At 37.3% G+C, this 23857-nt stretch overlaps 1 protein-coding gene across 1 annotated transcript in view; it reads right to left on the bottom strand.

The window, feature by feature from the left end:
- The window catches only part of LOC150108079 (dynein axonemal heavy chain 3-like), a 1881116-nt gene that overhangs the window by 1245350 nt on the left and 611909 nt on the right, over window positions 1–23857 (bottom strand). The window contains exon 29 of the mRNA XM_090415945.1: window positions 17–229. Coding sequence (XP_090272071.1) covers window positions 17–229 — 213 coding nt within the window. The remainder of the gene's footprint in view (window positions 1–16; window positions 230–23857) is intronic.

Below are 23857 nucleotides of genomic sequence, written 5' to 3'. Positions count from 1 at the left end.
TTCGCTTCTCCTCCACCATATCAAGTAATAAACTGTTGTACAATCTGATTAGAGAAAATGCTAAATGTAGATCAGATGTGACTAAGAAACGATGGCACTCAAGCTTAACAAAGGTTAGTGTGGGTGGAACTAGCCATTCAAAAAGATCATTCAGAATCTTCTTATGGTCAGGATCTAGAGCATCTGGAATGGTATTCATATAAGAGTCCTTGAGAGGTCTCCAGCCAAGCTAAAAAAAAAAAATGTTAGAAATGCCTATTAAAAAATTATAAACATAAAATAAAATACATTATTATTATTATTAATATTATTATCATTATTTACCTGAAACCTCCACAGAGTCAAGGACTCATCACAGGCAGTCACCATACCATGCCTTAAAAACATTAAAATTCTCTGCAGACACCACACTCTCAGGCAATGCACTCCAATCATTCACAACTCTCCATGCAAAAAAAAAAAAAAAAAAACTGCTTCTTACTCCCTTGCATGCACACACTCCTTATACAGCTTCCAGGGATGACCTCTTCTCCCCTCCCCATCTTCCACCATTTTATGAAAAACCTCTTCAATGTTAATTCTGTAAGAACCCCTTACCAACTTGTAGAGCTCTATCATATCACACATCTTCCTCCTAACCACCAGACTCTACAAAATGCATCTTCTTAACCTTTCTTCATACTCAACATTCTAGAGATCAGAATTTACCTTAGTTAATCACCTGTGAACCATTTCCAATAACTTTTCATCTTTTTCAAAACTAGGTCATCACCATTCTTTCTCCTGTCCAGCAGACTCTGCAAATTGCATCTTCTTAACATTCCAGAAGCTACCATAGTTAATCCTGGTCTAGAAACCACTATAGTCTGGATCTGTTAATCACACATGCTTAATTTTTTTTTTTTTAAATAACGAAACCTGTGGTGTGATCATAATTAAAAGAAACACATGTATTAACCACAGTGAAGATTATTTAATTGTAAATATTTTACCTAAGCTACACAAAACTAATGTTCCACTTAGACCCGTATTAGACTGTATCAGCTGTCCAACGTAAAAGTTATCAAGATTCTTATCTAACCTTCTCTGCCCTCACATAGGCCACTCAGTATCTTCAATCAAAAATTCTACTGAGTTTCACACAAAAATTAAAGACATTCAACTATCAAAAACTGACTTATTAATCAGCTTCGACATTGTCTCCCTCTTCACAAACATTCCCCATAAAGAAACAATAGAATTACTAACTCAAAAATTTCCGTCTGATATAGTTGAATTGTTAAAGTTTGTTATTGAATCAGGTTACTTCACCTGGAAAGGTCAAATTTACAAGCAAGAAGAAGGAACAGCAATGGGATCTCTTTTATCACCAAACCTAGCAAACTTGTTTTTAGAACACCTTGAGGAAAAAATATTCACTTTTGAACCCAAACCAAAAATTTGGTTAAGATATGTCGACAACGTATTTGCAGTCTGGGATCATCCCGAACATGAATTACAACTGATTCTAGATAAAATTAACCTTCTTCATCATCGCACCAACTTTACGTTAGAAAAAGAATCTCCACAGGGTATCTCCTTTTTGGATTTACACGTCCAAAGAAAAGAAGATGGTTCCATCACTACATCTGTCTTTCGCAAGCCTACATTCTCAGGTCGCTACATTCACAATTCTTCTGCTCATCATCCATCTCAGAAATCTGGCATTATTAAATCACTAGTTTCCAGAGCACACAAATTCTGCTCCTCTGAAGAATCTTTAAATCAGGAATTAGAAGTAATCAAAAATACAGCCATCCTAAATGGATATAATCCTAAAACAACTCAAAAAATCATCAGTAGTCACTTCTCCAAACATCAAACCAGACAGGAAGAAGTCCATAGGATTCCCATACCTTACGTTAAAGGCATCTCAGAACGTCTTTCTAAAATTATGAAGAAATACAATTATGCCACTACTTACAAACCTATCAACCAAATTTACAACTTGTTACCTTCTCCTAAGGACAAACTCTCATCTTTGATGTTGCCTGGCGTTTATGAGATTCCATGCTCATGCAAATTATCTTACTTTGGACAGACAGGTAGGTCTGTTCAGAAACGCATCTAGGAACATCAAGATCACATTTGTCTTTTTAAACCGCAGAAATCTGGCCTCTCTTAACACAGAATCGAAAACCCAAACCATAGGATCCATTGGGAAAACTTTTACATAGATCTTTATATAAACATGAACGTTTATACAAAGAAAATTCTGAAGCCCTACTATACAGACCAAACTTAAACTGCAACGACGTTCTTACTATTCCTAAACTATGGGAAACTGTGTTAAATAATTTTTTTATACTACTTTAGCACATTATGCACGTTTAATGCACCCTAATTGTATGTTATTCCTATTATTGTTTAAAACTACTGTACTGATGATGTCCTAAGATACTTAGGTTGAAATCTTTACAATTAAATAATTTTCACTGTGGTTAATACGTGTGTTTCTTTTAATTATTTTAACACATGCTTAAAGCAACCAAAGAATACAATACATCAGTATTAGTATTAACAAAAATCACTCAATTATCATTCATGAAGTTCCAAAAAACAAATTTTAACTATAGCTTTCATGCCAATTTTGACATTTTAATCAAGCTGACATCAAGAGTATTCAGGAGGATATTAATAGATTAGCATGCTAGAAATACAGAATATTAAATGAGTTAAAAAATATGAGACAGTGGTATATTGACAGGGAAATACTGTGACAAGCATAGTGAGGTAAAATATTTTAAACTGATTGTACACATTGAGAAGGACAGTTAACAAGTAGAAACAAGAACATAATAACTCTCATTTTAAAAATTTTATGGAATTTACGACCGTGTTAAAAAAACTTTTTAATTATCCCGACGTTTCGTTCTTCACATCAAGATCATCATCAGGAGCATACATAAATATACAGGACAAGCTGAGTTACATCATTAACTGTAAGCTAGAGAAACAATGATTTGATCACATGTTATTCTAATGGCGTGACCTCTGGTGGGAAAAAAAAATTAAAAAAATAATATAAAAAATAAATTTTTACATCAAGCTAAATTCTATTTTTACAATGACAGGAATAAACATTCTTTTAGATGGTTTTCTTTCAGAAACAATTGGTGTCCTATTTTTATTATTACAATTCTTATTTTTGATTTACAATACTGGATTTTCTACAGTCCTGTTTATAGTTGTTCTTGGTGAGGAAGGTCGAATATATACCTTCCATATGTTTGGGATTTTTAAACCATCATTGTTGTTCAGATTGGGGTGGTTGCTGATAATCTCACAGGCTTCCTTGAATTTCCGTTCATACCATGTTCTAGTGTGATGTAGACAGCTGGTGGTTTTCCAGTCAATTCTGTGTAAGGTACTCAGGGCATGATAAGAAATGCCAGCTTCACCATAATTATTATATTTAATGTGTCGTTTATGTTATTTTTGTCTAATAGGAATAGTGCATCCTGTTTCCCCTATATATAGTATGTTGCAAGTACAATAAATCCGGTATACTCCAGGGTGAGCTAGTGGAGGGAGTGGGTCTTTGGATGAGTTGAGTAAGCTTTTTAATTTTACAGGAGGTTTAAAGGTGGCTTTGAGGTTGTACTTTTGTAGTACTCTGTTTATTTTGTCTGATATTCCTTTAATGTAGGGAATGGTTATAGTTTTACTGTAGTCTGGTTTGTCTTTGTTTTTTATTGTGGTTTTGTAGAGAATTTGGTTTATAGTGTTTTGGCTGTATCCGTTTTTTTGTAAATTATTACTGATAATTTTAAATTCGTCTTTCAGTGCCTGTTCACTGGAACAAATTGTCTGAGCTCTGTTTTTTAGCTTGTTGATGACACCTAGTTTTTGTGTTGGGTGGTGGCAGGAGTTTATGTGTATATATTGTCCCATATGTGTCGGTTTTCAGTAAACAGTGAAGAAAAGATTGCCAGAGGGATGACGTGTGACAAGTGTATCTAGAAACGGAAGTGTATTGTGTTTTTCAATTTCAATTGTGAACTGTATGCGTTTGTGTTGTTTGTTTAAGTGGCTAAGGAATGTGTCTAATGTCTGGCGGCCATGGGACCAGATCGCGAAAACATCGTCAATGTATCTAAGCCAGACATTCGGTTTTAGAGGGGGAGGAATCTTGGGCAAGTTGCTCAAAATGTTCCATATAAAAGTTAGCAATAAGGGGGGATAATGGCGAGCCCATGGCTGTGCCTTCTTTTTGTAAGTAGAAGGCATTTTGCCATACAAAATAACCTGACCGTAATCCATGCGCAAAAAGCGCCATGATATCTGGAGGGAATTTGTTCTGTAGGAGAAGGATTGTGTCATTGATTGGGACATTTGTAAAGAGGATAGAGACATCAAAACTGACTAATAAATCATCTTTTTCTAATGTAATGTCTTTGATGATGTTTATGAAGTGTTGTGTGTTTTTGATATAGAAAGGGGAATAACCTACCAACTCCTTGAGTGTTGCCGCTAATTTTTTGGCTAAGTGATACGTCGGGCTATCAATTCCTTCAACGATAGGTCTTAGCGGGGTGTTTTCTTTGTGAATTTTTGGTAGCCCGTAAATTCTAGGGGAGCGCACGTAATGAGGGAACAGTTTTTTGACTGTATCTTCCGGCCATGTGGTAATTGATTTAAGTAGTTTCTCTGTTCTGTTTTTTGTTCTGTTAGTTCGGTTGTAGTTAACTAATTTGTATGTGTTATTGTCAGAGACCAGCAGATTCATTTTTTCTATATAGGTGGTACGGTTTAAAATGACAGTGGCATTTCCTTTATCGGCTCTGGTTATTACTATGTTCGGATTTGTTTTAAGTGCTTTTATCACTGTTAATTCGTGCTTTGTTTCCTATGTTATTAGGTATGAATAATAAGATTCATACCTAATAACATAGGAAACAAAATATGAATAGAAACTGCAAACATTTTAAACCATAACAAAACAATAACAAGCAACATAACTAAACATGAATTAACAGCGATAAAATCACTTAAAACAAATCAGAACATAGTAATAACCAGAGCCGATAAAGGAAATGCCACTGTCATTTTAAACCATACCACCTTTATAGAAAAAATGAATCTGCTGGTCTCTGACAATAACACATACAAATTAGTTAACTACAACCCAACTAACAGAACAAAAAACAAAACAAAGAAACTACTTAAATCAATTACCACATGGCCGGAAGATACAGTCCAAAAACTGTTCCCTCATTACTTGCGCTCCCCTAGAATTTACGGGCTACCAAAAATTCACAAAGAAAACACCCCGCTAAGACCTATCGTTGAAGGAATTGATAGCCCGACGTATCACTTAGCCAAAAAATTAGCGGCAACACTCAAGGAGTTGGTAGGTTATTCCCCTTTCTATATCAAAAACACACAACACTTCATAAACATCATCAAAGACATTACATTAGAAAAAGATGATTTATTAGTCAGTTTTGATGTCTCTGCCCTCTTTACAAATGTCCCAATCAATGACACAATCCTTCTCCCACAGAACAAATTCCCTCCAGATATCACAGCGCTTTTTTCGCATGTATTAATATTTTTATTATTATTATTATTATTATTATTATTCAGGTCTCCTAGGAGTCAAAAGACTCATCGAGGGAGCTCCTTCCTAAGACATAAAGTCTGTCAAGACTCATCGAGGGGAGGCCCCCCCCTGAGAAACACAAAGTCTATCATACCACTCTTTAAACTCACTGAGCATTCACGCTCCCACCACTCCATCAGGCAATGCATTCCACGGCTCAACCACCCTCCACACAAAGAAACCACTCCTTACCCTCTTGCTCACAGTTTCCTTTCGTAACTTCTAGGGATGGCGAATTGTCAACACTCCTTCCCGCTGTTCAACCAAGCAAAAGAACTCCCCAGTGTCAACCCTGTAACCACCTCTCAACAGTTTAAAAGTCACAATCATATCACCTCTCCTTCTTCTATCCACCAAACTCTGCAGTCCACATTCTCTCAGCCAATCCTCATAACTATCCTTGTACAGTCCTGAAACCATCTTTGTTATCCGTCTTTGTATCCTTTCCACAGTTAATTTATCCCCTTCAAATCGTGGGGACCAAATCTGAGAACAATAGTTCAAGTGTGGTCTGATCAGAGACTTATACAACGGAATGATAACCATCTTATCTCTGCAGGTCAGTGTCCACCTCATAATAGCAGCAATCCTCTGTGTTACCTTCACCACCTTTGCAATATGTCCCCTAAACTTCAGGTTTCTATCAATCATCAACCCCAGATCTCTTGTCACCCCTACTTCCTCCAGTATAACTCCTCCCATAGAGTATGCAGCATCCCCATCGATGTTTCCCAAACCTCAAGACCTTACATTTTGCTGCATTAAACTGACACCCCCATTCATTTGCCCATCTATCTAGTTTATTTAAATCCTCTTGCAGGGCTACCACATCTGCACTATTACTAATAATCCTTCCCAGCTTCGCATCATCTGCAAACAACTGAATATCCCCCTGCAATCCACTGGCTATGTCACTGATGTAAAGGTTAAACAATATAGGTCCTAGTACTGAGCCCTGTGGGATCCCACTTGTAACCCTCTGCCTACTGGAAACTGCTCCACCATACACAACTCTCTGATACCTATCAGACAGCCAATCCTGAATCCAGTTGACCAATCTGACATCCAGACCCATGTGCTGCAACTTAAATATCAGCTTATCATGTGGCACCCTGTCAAATGCCTTCGCCAAGTCTAAGAAAATTGCAGTATATGCCTTTCCCTCATCTAATGTTCTCGTAACTTTATTATAAAAGGCTAGCATATTGCTAAAACAAGAGCGTCCTTTCACAAATCCATGTTGATTCTCACAGATAACAATACCCTCATCTGCCCAATGCTGTATACGGTCCCTCACTACTTTCTCCAAGATCTTAACAACTACTGATGACACACAGACTGGCCTATAATTAGCCACTTCCAGTCTGTTACCACCCTTATGCAATGGCACTATCTTACCTTCCTTCTATTCTCTGGGCACCTTTGCCAAAGCCAGACTTTCATTGAAAAGCCACGTTAAAGGCACTGTCAATTCCCTAGCATATTCTCTCAAAACTCGTGGTGAAATACCATCCAGTCCCACAGCTTTACTGACATCCAGAGTACTCAGTATCTGAAACACACTCTCCTGCTGTACCTCCAGGCCTCGAACCAGTCCTATCCCTCTAGCATTAAAACTGACTCCTCTAGAATGAAATACTCCAATAAAGTGTTCATTGAACAATTCCACTATGTCCTCTGCATCAGTCACTCTATTCCCATTTTTATCCCACAACATCATTCTTCCACAGTCATTTCTCCTTCTACTGGCCACATATCTAAAAAATTCCCTAGGATTTTCTTTGGATCTTAGGGCCAATCTCCTCTCATATTCCAGTTTCGCTTTCCTTACCACACTAGTCACTCTTCTGGCCAGTGTCTTATATTCCTCATGCATCTCTTCATCTGTCTCCTTATATCTCTTCCATAGCATCTTTTTCGCATGCAATTCCTGTTTAATTTTGTTTGTCATCCACTTTACTCCAAATTGCGTCGTCTTCTTCACTCGTGGTATACAACTTACCATTGCTGATGACAAATATTCTTTCACAATTTCCCACGCACTAGTGATATCCCGGCCTTCCAATTCCTCCCTCAAAGAAACTTCCCGAAGTTGACGTCTAAGACTATTATAATCACCTGCCTTATAATTCCACATAAGTTACCGTCTCTTTGATACTCCTGCATGTCTATTCATTTTCCAAGTCAACACTATATGGTCACTCTCTCCAACTGGTGGGAGAGACGTCAACTCAGTTATTATCAACTCTTCTGATGCTATAACCAAATCCAAAACTTTTGAACCTCTTGTTCCCTCTGTTACATGTTGCCTAAGATATTTCTCCCTCAAGAATTCTAGAAATTCCATTCGCCTATTGCTACATGCATCTTCCTCTCTCCAGTTTATACTACTGAAGTTAAAATCTCCCGTAACAATCATTCTTCTTGCACTTGCCAAACTTAGCTGTCTAAACATCTCCTGGTCCCCATCCTCTGTGCTCCTGGGTCTGTAGCAACACCCCACTAAATATCCTGTCTTGCCTACCTCTACCTCACACCATACACTCTCAAAATCATTTGTCTCACTTCCTTCCAAATTCTCCACTCTTAAAGGACACAGGTCATCACTTATCATAAGCAGTACCCCACCACCATGCTTTTCCCTCCTATCCTGACGAAAAATGCTATACCCAGCAACTTCTATTCCTGTTGTTATATCCCCTTCTGCCAACCACGTCTCAGTGATTGCAATAATTTTTGGCCAGGCTGATGCTATCTGTGCCACCAATTCCACTCCCATATTCCAGATACTCCTGGCATTAGTATAAAGCATATAAATGCCATTGTTTCTATACCCAGCATTATCCCTTCTAGACTCCACTGGGCTCAGTGTTACCTGACATTGTCTCCCTTCTCCCAAGTATCCATTCCCACAAGAGGCCACCCCTGCTATCATCCTCCCTGGGACACACTGACTCGTTCAGAACAGCAATCTCTCCAGATGCCTACGCCCTTCCTCTCTTTCCTCAAATGCACTCCAAGCATCCACATATACCAGTCCTCTCGTCACACATTCTCGCTATTATACCATTCAATATCACCGCTCTTCTGCTCAGCTCATCATTATCATACCTAGGCAACACGCACACTATTTTTCCTCTCTCTGTCTTCTTCTGTACAGTCTCAAGCAAAAATCTCATATCTCTCGCTGCCCGACTTACATTACCACTCAAGTCATTCGTTCCTACCATCACAATCATCTCATCCACCCTTTCACCTCTCTTAATTGCCATATCCACCCTTTCTATTGTTGCTCCTGGCAAACACTCCTCACACATCCTATCTTGAACACCACGGATCATTGAGTCGCCATACATTATACCTCTTACCATTCCCTCGCTCCTATTGTTTCCATTCTCTCCTCTTCTTTCATTCCCATACATCTCTCTCTTCTACTGTTTCCATTTTCTCCACTTCTAGCACTTCCATATCCCTCTCTCATTCTGTCTCTCCTACTACTGTTTCCATCCTCTCGTCTTCTAGTATTCCCATACCTCTCTCTCATTCCATCTCTCCTACCGTTTCCATTCTCTCCTCTTCTAGCACTTCCATATCTCTCTCTCTCATTCCCTCTCTTCTACTGTTTCCATTCTCTCCTCTTCTAGCACCCCCATACCTCTCACTCATACTCCCTAAATTCTCTCTCTCTCCTACTCTGATTCTCCTTGCATTTATCTCTTCCACTTGTAACCCTGTTACAGTAAGGATTTTAGTAGCAAGGTTTATGCATTGGTCAGACATAACTGGTGATTAGTTTACGGAATTAACAACGCATATAAAGTATATTAATTAAAGGTAACTTTAATGAATAACTTCTATATTTCGGCAACGTCACATTGCCATCTTAGGGAACGTAACTCCAACCACTTCCCTAGACCTACCTGGTGTATACCAGGTCCCTTGCAGCTGCAAATTGTCCTACTTTGACCAAACAGGCAGAACAACAAATATCAGGATTTCAGAACACAAAGACTACATCCGGTTTCACCAGTACAGCCGCTCTGGGCTGGCAGACCATGCCTTAGATACCCACCATAAAATTCGTTGGAAGAAAACAAATATAATTCATTGCAGCAAGTTTAAATACGAAAGATTATTCAAAGAATCTTCAGCAGCTCTAAAAAAAGTTCAACAAATTTGGGTGCATGAAACTATCCCAAATTTGGGAGACTTACATTATGAGAACTTCAGCCCCAACTGCCAAGACTACCAAATTAGCCTGCCAGAGGGCACCATTAGGACTTTAGGAACAATATTAGTTTCTTGCTTTCTTCCTCATTTGCTTTGTGTTAGTGCCTGCGTGCACATACCATATCTTTATGTTCCTGAAGATGACAATGTGACATTGCCGAAATAAAGAAGTTATTCATTAAAGTTACCTTTAATTAATATACTTTATATGCATTGTTAATTCCGTAAACTAATCATCAGTAGTACGGTCAGGTTATTTTGTATTGCAAAATGCCTTCTACTTACAAAAAGAAGGCAGAGCCATGGGCTCGCCATTATCCCCCTTATTGCTAACTTTTACATGGAACATTTTGAGCAACTTGCCCTAGATTCCTCCCCCTCTAAAACCCAAAGTCTGGCTTAGATATATTGATGATGTTTTCGTGATCTGGTCCTATGGCCGCCAGACATTAGACACATTCCTTAGCCACCTAAACAAACAACACAAACGCATACAGTTCACAATTGAAATTGAAAAACACAATACACTTCCGTTTCTAGATACACTTGTCACAAGTCTTCCCTCGGGCAATCTTTTCTTCACTGTTTACTGAAAACCGACACATGCGGGACAATATATACACATAAACTCCTGCCACCACCCAACACAAAAACTAGGTGTCATCAACAAGCTAAAAAACAGAGCTCAGACAATTTGTTCCAGTGAACAGGCACTGAAAGACGAATTTAAAATTATCAGTAATAACTTGCAAAAAAATGGATACAGCCAAAACACTATAAACAAAATTCTCTACAAAACCACAATAAAAAACAAAGACAAACCAGACTACAGTAAAACTATAACCATTCCCTACATTAAAGGAATATCAGACAAAATAAACAGAGTACTACAAAAGTAAAAACTCAAAGCCACCTTTAAACCTCCTGCAAAATTAAAAAGCTTACTCAACTCATCCAAAGACCCACTCCCTCCACTAGCTCACCCTGGAGTATACCGGATTTATTGTACTTGCAACATACCATATATAGGAGAAACAGGACGCATTATTCCTATTAGACAAAAATAACATAAACGACACATTAAATATAATAATTATGGTGAAGCTGGCCTTTCTGATCATGCCCTGAATACCTTACACAGAATTGACTGGAAAACCACCAGCTGTCTACATCACACTAGAACATGGTATGAACGGAAATTCAAGGAAGCCTGTGAGATTATCAGCAACCACCCCAATCTGAACAACAATGATGGTTTAAAAATCCCAAACATATGGAAGGTATATATTCAACCTTCCTCACCAAGAACAACTATAAACAGGAATGTAGAAAATGCAGTATTGTAAATCAAAAATAAGAATTGTAATACTAAAAATAGGACACCAATTGTTTCTGAAAGAAAACCATCTAAAAGAATGTTTATTCCTGTCATTGTAAAAACAGAATTTAGCTTCATGTAAAAATTTAGTTTTTATTTTATTTTTTTAATTTTTTTTTCCACCAGAGGTCACGCCAGTAGAATAACATGTGATCAAATCATTCTTTCTCTAGCTTACAGTTAATGATGTAACTCAGCTTGTCCTGTATATTTATGTACGCTCCAGATGATGATCTTGATGTGAAGATCAAAATGTCGGGATAATAAAAAAAGTTTTTTTAACACGGTTGTAAATTCCATAAAATTTTTAAAATGAATGCTGATCACTGTGTAACCCTAAAAGAAAGGAACATAATAGCTCTATTATATAAAATATTTATTATGTCATATGTAATAGATTGCTGTGAACAGTGTATTTCAGGGAGATGATGAATTAAATACCATTCACAGAGAGAGAGATAATAAAGTATAATAAAATATCAGGCCAAATAAGATGACAGATTAGAAAATGTAATACTCAGAGTTTGGTAGATAGAATAAGAAAAGATGGTTTCACTGATATAAGTTGTTGCAGCAGATTATGAAATGGTTATTTTGGCCTCTTGTAATAAGAGCAATCAGTGACTCAGTTATTATTATCATCACGAGTCACTGATAAGAAACTATTGATAACAACAATGCCACAGAATCATATATCTTTTATTGATTCTGTACCATTAACAAGAAGCTAATATTCAGTGCACCATTCTATAAATTGCTGCTTAAGTTGAATGTAATGCACCTGAAACATAAATACAGTTTCCATACTTTTCGAACATTTGTTTTGGCAAATATAGGGTAAAAGGCTTAAGGAATATCAGACAAATTTCTGATTTTATTGATTACTTCATTTCCAGCTTTTAAAGGCTTGTTTGCTATTGCCTCAAAACTAATAATAATCATCATCATCATCAAATTCCTGCCATGTACCCTCAAGGGGTGTACAGGATATGACAGTACTACATGAAAAATTTACATCATTACTAACTTCCTATCTACAATTTTCCTCCAAATCAGTCTGTTACTTGTCAAGACTCCAACATTATCAGATCTTATATTTCTATCGTCTAACGCACTTTGTACCGTATCAATCCACCTATATCTTGGTCTTCCTCTGGGTCGTTTTCCTGCCAACGTGGCAGAGAACACTTGTTTTGCTAATCTTTCCTCTCCCATTCTATTTAAGTGACCATACCACCTGAGATTAGCTCTGCTAATGCATTCCTGGATGCTGACAATGTCAAGTTCTTTCCTAATATCCTGGTTTTTAATATGATATTGCCATTGATGCTATCTGTTCACGCCTCTAATCTTTCTCAGGACTCTCATATCCGAGGTCTCTAGTCTTTGATCAAGTGTTTTACTTCTGACCCAGCTCTCAGATACATAAGTTAAAACTGGTTTGAACACTGTCTTGTATACAGCTAATTTAGTGTTCCGACTAATTTCTCTCTTATTCCATATGAATTTATTCAATTGACTTCCCACCATACCAGCTTTGCTGATTCTGTTGTCTATTTCTATATTTAATTTACCATCTTCAGTAAAAATCGTGCCTAAGTAACTGAAATGTTTTACTTGTTCCACAGGTTCTCCATTCACAACACAGTTGACATTTTCAATGATTCTGCCTATTTTCATTGTCTTTGTCTTTTTATTGCTGACCTTCATACCATATCTATTACAACAGCTATTCAATTTAGTCAGAGAATCTTGCAGACTTTTAGCGGATTTATTTAGAAGTATAACATCATCCGCATAAAGCAAAGAGCTGACATTAACATCTCCAATTCTGATATCGGGTTTAATACCACATTCCTTCATAATGTGATCCATATAGATAATGAATAACAGAGGGGATAATGTACATCCTTGTCTCACACCAGTTTTAATATTAAACCATCTTCCTGTACTTCCTTCAATTCTAACTGCTGACTTACAGCTCAAATAAAGACTAAGTATTGCTTGATATAATGCCCCATTGACACCATATAACTGCAGCGTACTGCATAGCTTCTCTCTTGGCACCTTGTTATATGCCTTTTCCAAATCGACAAAACTTAAATACAGATCTTTGTTATATTCCCATGCTTTCTCAACTATTTGTCGTAAAGTGAAGATCTGATCCTGACACCCTCTATTTGGCATGAATCCAGCTTGTTCTTCACCAAGATTTTCTTCCACAATTCTTCTCAACCGTTTCTCAAGTATACTTGCATATATCTTGCCAGGAACACTCAGTAGGGAAATACCTCTGTAATTCTCACATTCAGTTTTATTTCCCTTTTTATATATGGGTACTATGAGAGCTCTACTCCAATCATCGGGAATTTGTCCCTCAGTCCAGGCTTTCTGAACTATGCAGTGCAGCCACAGTAAGACTTTTATACCACCATACTTCAGCATTTCTGGTCGAATATCATCTACTCCTGCTGCCTTTCCACATTTCAAGCCTTTGATGGCTTTTTCTACTTCAAGTATGGATATGTATTCCTGACTGCATGCCTGGTCAGTGTTTTTTATCACTGTGCTGTCATCACTGCTTGTTTCATTTAGCAAATTTTCAAAGTAATTACTCCATACTTCAAGGATATCTTTTGGGGTGCTTAAGGGTCAAAGCTGTATAACTGAGAGGAGACCTCCACATAGCCTTTAAAGGAATGCGGAGAACCGAAGTTTTTCAAAGTAATTACTCCATACTTCAAGGATATCTTTTTCTCCTGTTTTCATGTCACCTTTATCATCTCTAACTCCTTTTACAGCACTCTTTCCTCCATTCCTAAGCTTCTTCAACAACCTCCAGAATATTTTGCCACCTTCTTGACATTTATTTTCTATATTCTTGCCAAAGTTCTCCCATGACTTTTGTTTAGCTAGTTTTACACACTGTTTAGCTTTCTTACATTTGTCTCTGTATTCTGTAAGAGTAAAAGCTGACTTATTTGCCAGGAACATTTGATATGCTTTCTTCTTTTCCTTCACTGCCTCTTTAACTTCCTGTGTCCACCAGGGAGTTCTGATTTTTTTATCCTTGCACACAACCTCACCACATGCCTCTCTGGCAGAATCAATCAATGTTTTCTTCAGAGTTTGCCACTGAATCTCCAAGATGTGATTCCTGTTCTCAAACTCTTTCACTTTTTCTTCAATAATCTTCGTGTATTTTAGTCTACAGTTCACATCTGAGAGCTGCTCAACTTTATTCGCTTTAAAACTTTCTTACATGTTATTCTTTTCAATATGAAATTCAATTTTATCCTGCTCAAGACTAAATAGTGATCACTCCCAATTTCAAATCCTCTGTACACTCTGGTGTCCTGCACCAGGGAGAAAACATCACTATCAACAATAACATAGTCAATGAGACTTTTCTTATTCCTAGCCTCTTCTCTCCATGTGAATTTGTGCACATTTTTATGTTGGAACATGGTGTTAGTAATAACCAGTCCATGTCCTGAGCAGAAATCCAACAGATATTTGCCATTATTATTAGCTTTGCTCTTTTCTCTAAATTTTCCCAAAATATTTTTATATGTCTCACAATCATTTCCTACTCTGCTATTTACATCCCCAACAAGGACCAACTTTTCCTTTTTCATTGTGTCAGTTGCTTTTTCTAAAGCGTCAAAAAATTCCTCCACTTCTACCTTAGTAGAACCTTCTGTGGGACCATAGGCACAAATAAGTCTCATTGTCCAGTTCCCCATTCTCATATTTGCCCACATTACTCTACTTGAGACTGACTGCCATTCAAGAAGATTAGCCTCGTATTTTGTGTTGAATACTATGGCTACTCCTTCTTTTCCTTGATTGTCATTGCCTGAATATAACATTTTGTATTTATTGCTCAGAAAGATCTCACCAGTTTTGGTCTTTTTTTGTTTCAGTCACCCCTATTATGTCGATCTGGTACTTATCTAATTCCTCAGCTAGCTCCATTTCTTTGGCATTCAGGCTTCTTACGTTGATAGTACCGATCTTTAACTCTGGTGATGTTGAGTTGGGGTTTGTTTTCAGATTTGTTCCAGTAGCTGACTTTACGCTGTTCGCCCTGGTTCCCTGGTGAAAACAACGGGGGCCTTGTTTGACCGGGCTACGCCCCAGCCGGCATGAAATTTTGTCATGTTGTACCATCATTTTTTATTTTGGTTTAACCAATAAGAATACAATTTGGTCGGCTAAATCTCAAATTGCCAGCCCATCCTCGTTCGTTCAGTATCAAAGTAGATACCCAACAGGGTGCACCACGAGAAGGTGAGAATTGGACATTAGGTCAGAAGCCCTGGTCAGTTCTCTGCATTCCTTTGAAGGCTATGTGGAGGTCTCCTCTCAGTTATACAGCTGGAGTCAAAAGACTCATCATGGGAGGTCCTTCCTAGGAAACACAAAGACTATCATACCACTCCTTGAACTTATTGGCTGTTCTTGCTCTCACCACTCTATCAGGCAATGCATTCCATGGTTCAACCACCCTAAATTCAAAGAAACCACTCTACACCCTCTTGCCCACATGTCATCACTCTTTCCGGCTGTTACACCAAGCAAAAGAACTCTACAGTGTCAACCCTGTAACTAACTCTCAACAGTTTAAAAGTCTCAATCATATCACATCTCCTTCTATCTACTAAACTCTGCAGTCCACATTCCCTCAGCCAATCCTCATCACTAACTATACGGTCCTGAAACCATCTTCGTTATCCACCTGGGCACCATTTCCACAGTTAATTTAGCCCTTTCAAATGCTGGGGACCACATTTGAGAACAAGTCTAAGTGTGGTCTGATCAGGGTCTTATAAAATGGAACTATAACTCTTTTATCTCTGCAGGTCAGCATCTTTCTCACTATTGCAGCAATAATCTGGGCTATATTCACCACCTTTGCAATATGTTCCCTAAATTTCCAGTTTCTGTTAATCATCTATTAATAATTTGGATGAGCAGTAAAGATCAAAATGACAAGCGATGCACAGCTCAGGATGGATCCCCTGGGTCTGGAACTGCGCATTTGGCTACCAGGGAGGTCACTTTTTCCCATATGGATATGGACCAGATTGCATGTCAGTCATATGAATCTTCTTTACTAAAGCCTGCGGGAGGTGGAGAAGTGGAAGATGGAAAGTATTCATGTGGAAAAGGGGCTAAAAGTAATTTTCGCATTGGATCTTGGAATGTGAATACCTTACATCATACTGGAAGATTGGAGATTGTAAGGATGGAGATGCTAAGATTGAAAATAGATGTTCTGGGAATGGCTGAGGTGAGATGGAAAGGAAAAGGAGATTTTAGAACAGAGGATGGAATAAAAATAATTTATTCAGGAGGGGGGAAGAGCAACATCAAGCAGGTGTTGGAATAATATTGAATAAATGAGTGGCAGGATGTGTGGAAGGATACTGGCAAATCTCAGACAGAGTTTTAGTGGTAAAGTTGAAAGCAAAACCAAGAAATATTCTACTTATCCAGATATATTTACCTACTTGTGATTATGAGGATGAGAAGGTAGAGAGAGTTTATGGTGATATAGAACAGGGCTTGAAATGTAAAGAAACAAAAGATATAATTATAATACAAGGCGATATGAATGCAAAAATCAGAAGAGGAAGGGAGGAAGATATTGTTGGGATATTTGGATTGGGAGTGAGAAATGAAAGAGGAGATATGTTGTTGGATTTCTGTAGAAAGCATGATTTAGCAATTATGAACACTTGGTTTAAGAAACATCCAAGAAGATTGTACACATGGAAATCCCCAGGGGAGGATATAAATAGTAGAAGAAATCAGATAGATTATATTTTGATAAACAAAAGATATAGAAACATTATAAAAGATGTGACAACATATCCAGGAGCAGACTGTGATACAGATCACATATTGTTATCAACTAAGATAAGGATTAATCTAAAAAAGGTAACTACAGGGAAATGGAACAAATTATGGAACATGGAGTGGCTGAAGATACCAAGTACGGCGAATGAATTCTCAAAGAAAGTAGAGGAAGAAATGAACAAGAGAAATATACAAGAAAATGATGATGCAAGTGAAAAATGGAAGATTCTGAAGGAAAGCATAATTACTGCTACAGAATTACATTTAGCTAAAAAAGAGGAGGAAAGAGAGAAAAGAAAGAAACCATGGATGACGGAAAATATTTTGAGGAAAATAACACAAAGAAGAATGTTAGTTAATAGTAAAACAGAGGAGAAAAAAAAAGCAGTATAAAGACTTGAGTAGGGAGATACAAAGAGAGATAAGAAGGAAAAAGAAAGAGTGGTTCAATGAATTAAGTAAAGATACAACAGCAAAGGCAGAAAGAAAGGACATAAAAGGTGTTTATAAAAACATTAATATGATGACAGGAAGGAGAAAGATGCTAAGGTCTGGAGCAATCAAGAATGAAAGAGGTGAAATTCTGATAGAAAAAGAGAAGATATTACAGAGATGGGAAGAATATGTAAGTAAACTTTACGAAGACAGGGAAAGAGGAGAAAATCAAAGGAAAGAACATAGTGGGCAGAGACTGTGCATCATGAGGAAGGAATTGAATCTAGCAATTCAAAAGATGAAAGAAGGAAAATCCCCTGGAATAGATGGTATACAGATAGAACTTATAAAGAATATAGGTGAAAAAGGTATGGAAGTGTTATGGCAAATTATTAATGGAATTTATGAAGGACAAGAATTACCAGAGGAGTTTAGAAGATCAATTTTTATCCCCATTCCAAAAAAGACGGGAGTTTTAGACTGTAACAATTTTAGAACGATAAGTCTTATAACTCACACAGCAAAAATTCTGGTGCAAATAATTTTAGAGAGAATTAGGAATAAAATATAAAAAGAAATGAACGAGGAACAGTTTGGATTCAGAACCAACAGAGGAACTAGAGAGGCTATAACTTGTCTAAGAATTATTGGGGAGAAAACACTAAACCATGGTGGAAAGTTGTTTTTGGGATTTCTAGATTTTGAAAAGGTATTTGATACAGTGAAACATGAAAGGCTTTTTGACATTCTAGAAAATACTGATATTGACTCTTATGACTTGGAAATTTTAAAGAGATTATATTGGTCACAAATAGCGTCAGTATGTGTAAATGGAAAGGAAACAGGAGAATTCCCGTTGGAGAGAGGAGTCAGGCAAGGATGCAAGTTATCACCATTATTGTTTAACTTTTATGGTGAACAAATGTTTAGAGAGGCACTCGAGGATGTAGAAGAAGGAATAAAAATAAACGGATGAATCATTAATAACTTAAGATATGCGGATGATGTAGTAGTGATGGCAGAAAGTGAAAATGGGTTACAACAAATTATTCGAAGAACTGAAAACTCTTGTAAAGAGTATGGACTAAGAATTAACACAAAAAGGACCCAGATAATGATAATGGGTAGAAAAATAGGAGATAATGTAAAAATAAGATGTAGAGGAAAGATTTTAGAAGAAGTGGAAAGATTTCAATATTTAGGTAGCTGGATCTCAGAGAAAGGAACTTCAGAGTTGGACATTAGAAATAGAATAGGTAAAGCTAAATCGGCATTTATGGAAATGAAAAGAATTTTAATAAACAAGAACACTAAAATAGGCGTTAGAATTGGAATAGTTAAAGCAACAGTTTGGAGTATTGCAAGTTATGGAAGTGAGTCATGGACACTAAGAAAGAGAGATATGGAAAGAATTAATGCATTGGAAAGGTGGTGGTATAGAAAGATGGAAAAGATTAGCTATACAGAAAGAATATCAAATCAAGAAGTTTTAAGATGAGTTGGGATGGAAAGAACACTGTTAAAGAATATTATGCAAAGAAAGACTAGATTTGCAGGACATCTTCTGAGAGGTTCTTCGGGACACCTGACAAGAACTATATTACAAGGGAAAGTTGAGGGGAAGAGAAGACGTGGAAGAACAACTAGAGAGTGGTTTAATGACATCGTGGAATGGACTGGTTTAAGAATGATGGAAGCGACAGACAGAGAGAAATGGAGAAGAGCTGCTCATCTGCTGCAACCCTCTTGCTAGAGGATGCTACCGGACAATGACGATTAATCATCGCTCCCAGATCTCATCTCCCTTACTTCCTCCTGTACATCTCCTCCAATCGAATATGCAACCTCTCATCGATGTATCCCAAACTTCAAGACTTTACATTTTGATAGATAAAACTCATACCTCATTCATTTGCCCATCTGGCTAGTTTATTCAAATCCTCTTGCAGGGCTGCCACACCTACACTATTACTAATAACCCTTCCCAGCTTCACATCATCTGCAAACAACTGAATATCCCCCCCCCTGCAATCCACTGACAATGTCATTGATATCAAGGTTAAACTACAGGTCCCGTTACTGAGCCCTGTGGGACCCCACTTGTAACCTTCTGCTTATTTGATACTGCCCCACCATACACAACTCTCTGATACCTATCAAACAGCGAATTCTGAATCCAGTTGACTAACCTGACATCTAAACCTATGTGCTGCAACTTAAATATCAGCTTATCATGTGGCACCATGTCACATGCTTTGCAAAAAAAAAAAAAAAAAAAAAAAAAAAAAAAAAAAATGGCAGTATATGCCTCAACAACCACTGTTATCTCTTTATTATAAAAGTCAATAATATTACTAAAGCAAGAGAGCCAATTAACAAATCTATGTTGACTCACACAGATAACATTATCCTCATCTGTCCAATGCTGTATATGGTCGCTCACTAATTTCTCCAAGATCTTAACAACTACTGATGATACACAAACTGACCTATAATTAGACACTTCCAGTCTGCTACTACGCTTATGCAATAGCACCTATCTTACCTTCCTTCCATTCTTTGGGTACCTACCTTTTCCATAGCCAGACTTTCATTGAAAAGCCAGGCTTTTCAATGAAACCTGTCAGTTCTTTAGCACATTCTCTCAAAACCCATGGTGAAATACCATTTAGTTCTACAGCTTTACTGAAATCTAGAGTACTCAGTATTTGGAACACGGTCTCCTTTTGCACCTCTAAACCTCGAACCTGCCCAATCCCTCTAGTATTAAAACTTACTTCTTCAGGATCAAATACTCCAATAAAGTGCTCATTGAACAATTCCACTATGTCCTCTGCATCAGTCACTCTATTCCAATTTTATCCCAGAATGTTATTCTTCCACAATCATTTCTCCTCTTACTTGCCACATAGCTAAAAAATTCCCTAGGATTTTTTTTTAGATCTTAGTGGCAATTCATATTCATATTCCACTTTCACCTTCTTTACCGTACTAGTCACTCTCCTGGCCTGAGTCTTATATTCTTCGTGCATCCTCTATCTGCCCCACTCCTTATATATTATCTCTTCTGTAACCTCTTTTTCACCTGCAGTTACCATTTGATATTGTTTTTCATCCACTTTACACCAAATTGTGTCCTCTTCTTCACTCGTGGAATATGGCTTACTATTGCTGCTAACAAATATTCCTTCACAATTTCCTAAGCGCTAATGATATCCTAGTCTTCCAATTCTGCCTTCCATGGCACTGCCCCAAGTTGATATCTAAGACTATTATAATCACCAGCCTTATTATTCTACATACATTCACTTTTCTATGATACTCCTGCATGACTCTTCATCTTCTAAGTCAAAACCACATGGTCACTCTCTCCAACTGGTGGGAGAAATGTCATCTCAGTTATTATCAGCTCTTCTGATGCTATGACCAAATCCAAAACTCTTGAGCCACTTGTTCCCTCTATTACATGGTGCTTAAGACATTTGTCTCTCAAGAGTTCTAGAAATTCCATTCCCTTATTACTATATGAATTTTCCTCTTCCCAGCTTACACTGCTGTAGTTAAAATCTCCCATAACAATCATTCTTCTTGCACTTGCCAAGCTCAACTGCCTAAACATCTGCTACTCCCCACCCTTCTGTGCTCCTTGGCTTGTAGCAACACCCCATAAAATATCCTGTCTTGCCCACTTGTACCTCAGACCATATGCTTTCAAACCATTAGTGTTAATGCCTTCCAAAGCCTCGTCTCTTACAGGATGTCACTTATCATAAGCAGTACTCCACCACTGCGTTTTCCCTTCCTATCCTGCCAAATAATGCTGTACCCTGCTACTTCTATTCCTGTTATTATATCATCTTCTGTCAACTACATCTCAGAGAAAAACAATAATCTTTGGCCAAGCTGATGCTATCAATGCCAGTAATTCATCACCTTTATTCCGGATACTTCTGGCATTACTATAAAGCATAAAAATGTCAATGCTTTTATACCTATCATTATCTCCTCCAAAACCCACTGGACTCAGTGTTATCTAATGTATCCCCCTTCTTCCTAAGCACCCATTCCTACAAGAGGCCATCCCTGCTACTATCCACCTTGGGAATTATAGATTCCCTGCACTGACTCATTCAAATGCAAGTGGTCTCTCACATACAGTTCCTTTATGTCCTCAAATGCGCTCCAAGCATCCACATATTCCAATCCTCTCTTCTGACACATTCTGGCTATTACACTATTCATTATTACTGCTCTTCTGCTAAGGTCCTCATTATCATACCTGGGCAACACACACACAATCTTTCCTCTCTGCATTTTCTTTTGTACAACCTCAAACATGAATCTCAGATCTCTCACCACCTGATTTACATTGCCTCTCAAGTCATTAGTACCATCATAATCATTTCATCCACCCTTTCACTCCACTTAATTGTCATGGCCACACTTTCTATTGTTCCCCCAGGCAAACACTCCTCTTGCATCCTATATTGCATGCCATGGATCATCGAGTCTCCATACATCACACCTCTTACTACTCTGTTCCTTGATTGCTCACCTGCATACCTCACCTTCTCTCTCCTCTAACACTTTCTCTCTGTGTTCCTCTGCTTACCTGCCATCCTGGCATCACTCTATCCCTGGTTCCAGCACTGCCTCGCATTCTTCTCATTCCTTCTCTCCAACTGTTTCTATTCTCTCCTCTTCTATCATTCCCATAACTTTCTCTCACTCTTACTGATTTGCCTTGCATTCATCTCTTCCATTTGCCTCATTTAATTCCCAAGACATTCCACCTCCTCTTTCAGATCATCTATCTTTCTCTCTGTAAGTTAGCCACTCTTGCTTCCATTTCAATATATGAAATGGAAAGTCTCTAAAAGGAGACTTTCCATTTCATATATTGCAAATGTCCCAAATTATTTCTAGTAGGGTTTCCATTTGGTATTTTTGTAACACATATTTTTTCTACAATAGTGATTTGAAAAAATTCCTTCAATTTTTTTGTTGTTTTTGGTTGTTTTATGACTCATTAACATAAATTTAACATTAATTTTAACATAAATATTATATTTCAGGAAATAACAACACACACTAAATATTAATTATAATAACTTTAATGAACACTTTCCTATATTTCTGCAATGTTGCATTGCCTTCATCAGGGATCATAAAACAATGATATGTACATGCAGTCACTAATACTGGGCAAATGAGGCTGAACTAAGACAACCAAAGTCGGGCCTAGAATCCTAAATGGCACCTCTAGTGGACTAAACTGGATGATCTTGGCTAGTTGGATTTCTTTCTTTTAATCAAACTATAAGTTACTTCTGTCATTTCATTACTGCTTAAATTTTCAGAGGTTAATTTATATCATTAAAGATTGGAGACCAGACATTCAACACTGGAGAATGATACAGAGACTGAATATTGGACATTAGATACTGGGTTTGGAGATTAGAGATTAGATACCAATTTCAAGAGTACTTAGTAACAAAATGTGCATTTGCTGTTGTCAAGATGATATTATTTACTTGTTAGTATAGTTAATAATAAAGTATATTTGTTAATATTTAGTTATATGTTTAATTTGGAATATTTTAATGAAATGTCAGAAAAGTTGGTTATTTTCATATACATATTTGTATTTAATTGTAGAATTAGTTTATATATGTAGTGACAATACGAGGAAGTTAGCCCCTTGATTAACTTCGATATGAGTAATTTAATGTAATATGGTGTATGTGAAATGTATTCATTAGCAAATATAGGTAGTTTATGGGAGAAAGGAGAGAATGGTGTGAGAATTTGTCAGATGTGTGCTAATCAGTCAGATAGCAAACATGAGGTTACGAATGCAAGTGAGATTGGTAATACAGGATAAAACAAGCACACATGGCAGGTAGCAAAGCAGACAAGAAAGAATGTGAGTGCAAATGGAAATGATAAAGTGCATGCCAATGATAAAGGTGTGGCTGTGTGGAATTACAGCTATGAGACCAGTGTATTATATTTGTAAACTGAGTGTTTTTTGTTATTCTTACTGGAGTGCTTACTTTGTGGGATGAAAAACAGAAGTTTCCAGAATGGGAGAACCTTGCCATCTCAGCATAAGATAGAGGTGTGAAAGATGTGAGAGAGTGTAAAAGATAAATAATATGGAAGTAGGAGATGAAAAAAACAGAATATAAGAGAAAATTTGGTGCTATGATAAGTACCTAATAAAATGAGAGTTGGACAGATTGGAAAATCTACTTAGTAAGAATCAAGAAAGCTAAGAATATGAGGGGAGGTGGGAAGGAGAG

The sequence above is a fragment of the Typopeltis vanoorti genome, chromosome 3 (assembly GCF_054136105.1).
Source record: "Typopeltis vanoorti isolate ZY-2024b chromosome 3, IOZ_Tvanoo_1.0, whole genome shotgun sequence".
NCBI classification, from domain to species: domain Eukaryota; kingdom Metazoa; phylum Arthropoda; class Arachnida; order Uropygi; family Thelyphonidae; genus Typopeltis; species Typopeltis vanoorti.
This window is presented reverse-complemented; position numbering and strand designations above follow the sequence as displayed.